Source organism: Ctenocephalides felis, unplaced genomic scaffold, assembly GCF_003426905.1.
Source record: "Ctenocephalides felis isolate EL2017-DRISC unplaced genomic scaffold, ASM342690v1 CF-g0.4_SCAFFOLD_03572, whole genome shotgun sequence".
NCBI classification, from domain to species: Eukaryota; Metazoa; Arthropoda; class Insecta; order Siphonaptera; family Pulicidae; genus Ctenocephalides; species Ctenocephalides felis.
Genome location: NW_020539726.1, coordinates 10,991,314 through 11,000,750, shown reverse-complemented (window position 1 = coordinate 11,000,750; position 9,437 = coordinate 10,991,314). Strand labels below are relative to the sequence as shown.

The window sequence follows — 9,437 nt, the reverse complement described above, 5'->3', positions numbered from 1 at the left end:
TTTAATATCGAAAATAATTCAGATTTTAATTTTAATTCTGGCTAAAGTTCCAAAGCTCACTTTAAATAACTAATTTTAACTTTGTAGTTCAGTTTTATTAATAAATATTAGACAGTGTTATAGTATTTATAATAATCTATTTAAACACAATTTAATATTCGTCAACCATTTTGTTATGCTGCGGGAAATTCTAGAAATTTGCCTTAAGGCACGATACCATACACCACTAGTTTTTTTATTGACTTTGTATGTTAGTACATTAGTCATTTTCACTATATTTAAACATTTTTTACTATGTGGTTTTACACTATTTAACAATTTTAATAAGAACTTATGAATTTATAATATTTATAACACTTTATTTGAAAATAATTAAAAGAATTGTTAATAATTATTGTATTTTTGTATTGATTCTTATTTTTATTCCTCGATTTCCTTATATTTATAATAATTATTAATTCAGTTACTTGTTTATTTCATAAGTTTGCGCCTAAAGAATATTATACACATTTGAATTGCGCGCCTTTCTTGTAACGCAACAAACAGAATGCCTATCTCCCCGCCAGTAGTTTCTATGAATCGACGGTTTCCCATCCCGTCATAGAGTCGGCTGTCAAACTGACAGCAGATCTTCGTAAACTTCAATGTTTTCTTAAAATTAAAAATATTGTTTTTAATATAAAATTTTTAATGTTTGTCGAATAATAACCACTAATAACTCAAAACACATAAATTTACTGTAAATTCCAGTTGTAACAATTAGTAAAGTGATACTTATTTCGAAAGACATAGTTTTGGGTTAGAACAACATATAGGTTAGGTTTGGTTTTGCTTTGTTGACAAAATTACAAATAATAGTAAAATGACTCGGATTTTATAGTAGTAGAGTTAATAAATACACCGATTATTTATAAATTTATAGTTTATTGCAAAATGCATTTAATGGTGCTAATTTTATTTTATTAATAAATTTAGTTGAGTCATATTGTATTGGCTGCACGTGGGTTGTTTAGTTAAGGAAATATATATTTTAACCATTTTTAGCCAAGTTAAACGTGGAAATATTTCATATTTTGATAATAAAATTTAATATTGTTGAGTCGTATTTTATCAACTGCACGTGGGTTTGATAGAAATGGAAGTAGAAATATTTTATTAATATATTTACAATATCACTTGCGCATATTTTACATAAGAATTTTTAAATTTTATATCATTAAAAATATTTTATTGAGTTTTAACTTATGTTTTTGTAATATAAATGTATATATTTTAATTTTTTTATTTAGTATAAATCATTCAGACTAACGAAAACAATTCATACTATTAAAAATTAAATTTCATTCCTAATGTGCGATTTTTTGTATTAACACAGTCAAGTGTTATAAACCGTAATGCCGTCTCGTCAAATATTTTCATATCAAAATCTTACTTGTTATCAGTGCATATTATGATAACATTTCTCTTGATAACTCAGCTTGTATATAAATATGTTATCTGACTTCTGCCATCCAGCATCTTACGGCAGTGTAAAGATTTTGAATTCATTAGTTAACGTTTCGAACAATTGCGTTAAGAAAGAAAACGAGTTTTTACCATTGCCCTCTCTCGCGGTGCCTGATTGTCTGCCGAGAACAGACCGAGAACCTTACAACGTTAATAATAAAAATAAAGTGAATAATAAAAATAAACTAAATAACTCAGACCCGAGTAATAATAATCATAATAATAAAATGAGTGATGTGAGTGTTGGAGTGTGGAGACCTAGAGGAGCGCTGGCAAGAGCGCTCATGGACAGAATGAAGAATGATGAATATCTTGATAACTTGGATCAGACTAAGGTGGTTATGTTTACTATTTAATATTTATATGTATAATAATATTGTGATAATATTATTAAATGATTATCATAGACAAATTTTTGAACATTGATTTAACCAATTTATTGCAAAAATTAGGTGTAAGTGGCTGTAAGGGAAGTGGCATCAATTTTACTAAATGAGTAAATAATTGATTTAATAAGGGCTCGCCCGTTAAGAGCGCCGGGACTTGATTCAGAGATCCCGGGTTCGATACCCACTTCGAGCAGCCCGTTGTCAGACAACAGTGCCAACGATTTTCACTTGGAAATACAAAACAAACAAACGATTTTAATGCTGGTTTCAAGTATATTTGGGGCGCTGATTTTAAAAATGACATTGGTTTTTTTCTATGAGCTTCAGTTTTCAAGATATGATATATAAGGAATGAAAGTACAAAATAATAATACAATTCAGAATGTTATTTTAATGAGATATGCCTACTCGTACATACAAACTTACAAGACCCATTCGGCCTTAGTTGGGACATTAGTTGACACTGTGAAAAGTTCTTTTCCGTGACGACCTAGAATAGACCTAGTTTCGGCAACTTCCTTCCAAGTTCCAACCTAGAGCTGATACAAAAAAATGATTTGCAGATTTGAAATCAGCGCAAAAAATACTATAAGAATCAGCTCTAATATTTGATGCACCAAAAAAAAAATTGTAGGCCTGTGTTATAGATGGCAACCCAAACAGTTGTCTCATCTCTGTTTTGTTTTTACATTTGTGACTTACAATCTGTCGTTCTTATACAACATTCAGTAATTTTGATGGTTATTAAATAAAGGAAAAAAGGTCGAAAGGTCACCCATTGGTGATCGAATCGATATCGGATATGTTCATCTCTATGTGATGAATTTTATTATTACAATTATTGTAATAGTGATAGACTTTCTATTTAGTAAATAGTGAAAACCGTTGTCACTACTGCTTGACAACATGCTCCTCGAAGGGGATTCGAACTGATCCAGGTCCAGTCGTTCTAGCCAATTACCTACGAGCAAGCCCAGAAAAACTTATAGAACTTATAGAACTATTAGATTCTGATTACTGTTCAAAAATAACAAAAAAATCGATATGTATTCGAATTGTGTATGATCTACCTGTCTAAATGCCTATTTACTTAAGTATCTACATGTCTGAGTGTCTACCTGTCTACTTTTGTATCTCAGTCGTTTTCCAATCCGGTTGTGACTAAATAACTATACTCGACGTATTGGTAGGCAATTTATTATTATATATATGCAGCTCCACCGCCGAGACCTGATTCTTACTTGATATCATATTTGAGATCTATAACCTTAAATATAAATTTGACATCAAAGCTGCAAGCTGAAATCACACTTGGTCGTGTCTGGAATCGATCCAGCAAACTCGGGACTAATTTGGGCTAGTCATGTCCGACACGATTTTGTTAACGCTGTCTACTTTTCTATTTGTCTGCTTTTCTATCTACCTTTCTACATGCCTGCATAGCTACCTATCACATCGTCATTTTGTCTACCTATGTATCAGTCTATCTTGCTACTTGTCTACTTGTCTACCTATGTACTTGTCCACTTGTCTACTTGTCAACCTATCTGGAATCTATTTTATTATTATCATGATATGTGAATAATATTGCCCACTGAAGAATTGAACAAATATGTTAACAGTTATTATAAATTCCCATATCATCTTACTGAAACAGAAGTTTGTTTTTGCCAGAAAATCCTATTTGAAAATTTTACATTTTCTTTACGTTTAAAGCTATTATAACTCCTCCAAATTTGAAAGTCCTTTTGTGAATAAGTGTGTGTGTGTGTGAGGCAAAATTTGATCTTGCGACAGTTTTCTCAAAAACGGTTGCATCAAATTCAAAAATTTTTAAATGATGAAATTTAATAAGCTTGAGCATTGATTAGTTTTAAAGGACGATCAACCTGGTCGTTCCCTTAGAATTTCCATAAAAGTGCAAAATTTTTCATCAGCATTTTTGCAATAAAAATCAGCTGATTCAACATTTCCAAACTTTTTGATTTGGAATCGAATTTGGATCGATTGTGAATCCTGCTGATGTTTTATTGGTGAAGTTCGACGTGTTCGCTTCTTCATTATTAATTTCAGTTTTTAAGTTATTAAAACTTTGTTTGACGAAAGATAACATGGTCTAAACTCTAAACTAACATACTAAAATATTACAGACTCTCGACAAACGGTTGAATTATGAAAATTCATCGAAGTTTGGGATAATAAAACCTCGCCCTTAGAATCTACGTCGTGTATATTCCGTTCTTGATATTGTAATTCCGTGTGATTACCGTTGACGTGCATTTGAATATATTGTTATTACACGAATTAAAATGAAATGTGTTGAATAAATTAATTTAATTTATTCAATTACAGATATTATAAGTTTGTTTGCATTTGGATTATTAATAGCATATCGTTTGAAAATTTTATGTAAATAGCTAAGTTTTATTTCTTATCGATTATGTCGCGGTTATTCACAACTAGTTTTAATTTTTATATGTTATATACTCGATACCTTATTATTCTACTACAGTAAAAGATTTGTCAGCGGGTATCATGTCTTCAAATTAAATACATTTATACGGCACTAATTTCATATATTACATGCGGCATATAAACGCATTTATGCGAGTATAAATTTAAAATAATATGTATGTTCTAATATTAAATTCATAAAAATAATTACCTTTCAAGAAAGCTTTTGTGGAATCATCATTTCATACAGGTGCACATATGCGAACTCTTCTGTAATTACATTTCATGGCACCAAACTCTGAATGTTCACCGTAGGTATACCGAGCTATAAATCTGTTGCATGAAAAGCTAGTAAATTGGTTTAGTTATTCTTCCCAACTTGTGGTTAAATTGCATTACATAATTCTACACGTGCATTGTGCATTGTTCAGAAAACGCATTAGATAACAGTTTCTAATAAATCACAACCTTGTCATCGCATTAATAACATCACGTTTTTTTGAGAGCCTTTTTATGATGGAAGACTGGACTATACTATCTGTAAAATAAATATTACAAAAATCTATGCTCAGAAAGAAATATTTTAATGTAGGAAATGTGTAAGCAAAACAAAGAAAAAAGAAGTATTTTTGGTATAAAATAAAAAAAAATTATCTTTAATTTTAATTCTAGTTTAACAAGCAGAAATGATGGTAAAACAGTTGTGTGCCACCAAAAACCAAACTGTAATTTAAAAAATTCAATAAGAATTTTTAAATTTTATATGTGTGGATCTGAATCATATGAATAATATATTTTTTTATAATTTCGATAAATGGTATTTTTATAAACTTTAATGAGATATTTAGGAAATAGTAGAATGCTGTTTGAGATGTGTTATTACAGCACTAATAACATATAATACAGTTTTGCAAGTTAGTTGTTCATTAGTAATTTTGCTATGCTATTGTAGGTGTAAATATAATTTAAAAATCTCATTATATTTTTTTTATAAATTGAATTTATCATTTTTATTCCGAATGAAACAAATCATCATAAGTATTTGTAACTCCTTACTAATATTCAGTTATTGTTGAGATATTTACCTAAACTAGACCTACAAATAACCTTTCACGCCTTACTCGTAAAAGAATTTTTGATTTAAGTAAGATTTACTATTTTTGCAATTTATAATTAAATTTTGGTATGTTGAATGAGTTTGCAGTATTTGAAAATTAATTTTATGGTAGACAGCTGCTTTTAATTCTTGCGATGCCAAGGCTTTGAACTATATAAGTCAAGAAATTAAGAGTTAAATATAACTTAGTTTATGAAAGAGTAGGGGAGACTTGATACGGTTGTGCCACATTTTTTTTAAACAATAATTTTGTTTATTCACCAGTTAACTGGGAGAGTAAATTAAATGGTAATTTGAACATTGAAAATTGTCAACTGGAGAATACTGACATTCAGTCCTTAAATGCGATGGATTTGTCATAAAATTAAATCATACAAGAAAAGGGCGGGTCACAACCGTACACACTCGAGGGACGGTTGTGACAGGCATAAAAATTTCTTAAAAAACAATAGCTATAAACATCAAAATTGGTTTATAACAACTTTTATTTCCGTTAATAACAATAATATATGAAACACAATGTTGTGTACACAACGTAAACATTCGAACAAAGCATATGAATAAAAAAAAGCAGTATATATATATATATATATATATATATAATATTCGTTATAACAAAACATATTTTTTACAAATAACAAGAATTTTTGGTGGAATTTTTATTGTATTAATATTTCCCTTTTCTTTCTCTTTTTTATTTTATATTTATGTCAGATTTTTTTATCTGTTTAATTTTTACCCGAAAAAGTCAAGAAATACATATCACAACCGCACCCCCAAAATTTGTCACAACCGTACCCAACGCACACTTTTGAAAAAATAAATCATCATTATGACTGAGCTAAATTATCTAAGCAAAAATTATGTAAAAACGATAATTAAATACTAATGTTCAACTTACAGCATAATAACGAACAAAATGATTTATCTATATACAATTAACATTTATTATTAAAAGAATTCTGTTTGTTATTCAAAAGCAATATAATCTACAGATTGTAAGGCACTGACTGAAAGCAAGAATGGGAACTTGTTCGAATTATCATACTTCATCTTTCTTCCTTTAGACCCTATCTCAAAATCTACACAGATTTTCAGCTGTTATGACGAATACCTCCGTACCCTGGCATAACCGTACCCAGTCTACCCTATAGTAAATACATAGAATAGACAAATAGAATACATAAAAGCGACAAATTTTTATTATTGCAAGAAAACAACTGCCTCACATTTAATTGTTATTTATAACGTCCATATTAAGACAATAAATGTAAATGCTATATTTTAGTAATACTTTAGTTCAATTTGTTAATTTTCAAATATATTATAAAAATATACGTTGAAAAATAGTATGTTGATGCTTTTAATCAACTATTTCAATATAATACATGTTTTGCGAGTGAAAACATCTCACTTAAGCACTTATCAACAAATTGTTCAACATTCAGTCCGTAGATTTTATATAAACTGAAAAACAAAATTCAGTTAAACAATCATTGTTTTTGTATCAATGCTTGAAGAAGAGAACTTTTGTCACTTTTTGTGCCATTAAATTACTGTAAAAATCTTAAAACACTCTTATTATAAATATTACCTAAATGAGCCTGTCCGACAACTGTTACCTCGCTTGCCAATAACGACGTTACCAAGCAAAAACGCTCTAAATTATTTCTCATGATCATTAAAAATGTTAAAAGTTCAGGAATCACCTCAGTCTTCCTCAAATGACATTTCGCCGTATCGAGACTTCTTCTGTGTCATTACAGTACGGTTTTTATCATAATCTCAAATTAATTCTTCAATCTGTGTTTCACATCGAGAAGACAAGGAAAGCCGCTGCCGTTTTTTTCTACTTACGGTTTGCGCTTCTTTGTTGTTTCGTCCCGGCAATGATTATACGATTACCGAACAGTAATTTGTACAGATTACAATATAAGGTGCTCACAGAGCTACTGCAAGTTGCATCCAGGAAGCTCTTTTCACATCGAATGGAAAATGGAAATATAAATATTAATTAATTATTTTCACTTTGTTTGTATATATAAGTATGAGTTTATTTTATTTCAGTGCTTATTTTTAATAACATCTTAACATTTGACAAAAGCTGGGATTCTAATTCAAGTTTGTGGACATGCTGTTAGAACCAATTTGTTTTGTGCGTTTCTCATTTTCAAATATACAGGCACAAGTATGATTTACGCATAAAATTTACATTTTTAATAATAAAATTATATGCAATACATCAATGAATGAAAATCTTGATTAACATTAGGGCTTTGAATAAGAATGAGGCGCATTTTCTTGATTTGAAGAAAAGTATTTTTTATCCATTTTTTGTTCAAATTGTATGTTCTTTACATTTTCGGAATCACTAATATGTAGAAATTACTTAATGTTCAGTAGTTCATTTCCAGTTTTTATATTGTCTGGATAGCAATTTGTCATGCTGATTTGGCTTAATACTACGTCGGTTTTACATATGGCAACCCAAACAGTAGTCTCATCTTTGCGTGATAAATTTATTACTACAATTTCTATATTACGACAAATATTTATTGATGCAGCAATGCCGGATGAGGGTTATTTTTATTTGAAAGAAATATTGCTATCCGTTTTCTCAAGTGAAAATCGATGTCAATACTACTTGAAATCAGGCTGCTTGAAGCGGGACCTCTGATTCAGATCCCGCTTACTTACGAGCGATCCAATATTCAGTTCAATCGATTCCAAGAATTTCAACAAACTATCGAATTTAATCATTGGATTTTCGAAAAATATTTACACATTCGAATCAACAAATACGAGTGAGGCAGGAATATTTAATAGATATGGCAAATAATCATGTATAATTAGTATAAAAGTAAATAAAGAATTTTTGTGTTGTTTAGATTTGGGCTGCTCAAGAGTACCTAATAACAAACTATTCAACAATTGCGAATTATATTACTATTCACGTAAATATACAGTGCAATAGAGGGCTGAAAATTACAAAGAATTAACTTACAGCTCTAATTTAAATATTTTGGTAATGTGAATTTAATTACTTTATTTAAAAGTATATTCGATATTCAAATGAGGAATAAATATTTTAACTTCAATTGATATAATATCGGTAAACGTACTTCTAATATAACAACTATTATGATACTTTGGTATTCAATTTTTAATTTTAAATATTAAATTCCAAATGAAGAATTAATGAATTTTGTAGTTTGTTGATAAGTTGCAATTTTTCTTTTGTTCATGTCGGCAATGTATAAAAATATATATTAAATCATATCATTTTCAAACACGCATTAAAAAAAAAGTAGACTTGAAAGATATCGAATTCTAACCCAGAATAGCTCGACATATTAACATATAATATACTTCCAAAAAAATGACATCATTTGTAGGTTCAGTAAATTGTTTCATATTTTTTATAGAAAAATAATCAGTATGGTTTAAAGTGAAATAAATGTAAATTAAATAAAAAGTAAATGTTTTTAAATAGATCGTTATAATTACTGTAACATTTTCTAATATTTATGAAAATTATATAAACTGAATTACAAAGTTAGAATAATTTTATTTAAGTATATAAGTGAGCTTTAGAACCTTGGCCAGAATTAAAATTAAAACCTGAATTATTTTCGATGTACAAAAAAGTTTTTATTTGAAAAAAAAAAATTGAAATAAAAAACCAAAAGCAATTGTTTTATCAACACAAGCAGCTCTGTATCTTCGAAATGGCCGGACCTGCCTTTGCCAAAAACTAATCAGCACTGTTTATTGAACCATTCAAATCGGTTGATTTATGAGCAACATGAACCAAAAAATGCGGACACACAAAAAAAACACACACACACAGATACACAAACATCCATCTTTTTCTGAGGTATGCCACAATGTTCTGAAACCTCTGAAACGTGAAGATGTGCAAAAATTCTTATTTTCGATTTTCGGCCCATTACTATAACTTTTACTACGGG

General features: G+C 29.1%; 1 protein-coding gene across 1 annotated transcript in view; it reads left to right on the top strand.

The window, feature by feature from the left end:
* Positions 1 to 1,401: 1,401 nt before the first annotated feature.
* LOC113388067 (methyltransferase-like protein 9) overlaps positions 1,402 to 9,437 on the top strand; it is a 120,284-nt gene continuing 112,248 nt past the window's right edge. The window contains exon 1 of the mRNA XM_026625477.1: positions 1,402 to 1,841. Within this exon, the coding sequence (XP_026481262.1) occupies positions 1,491 to 1,841 (351 nt within the window). The 5' untranslated portion in view covers positions 1,402 to 1,490. The remainder of the gene's footprint in view (positions 1,842 to 9,437) is intronic.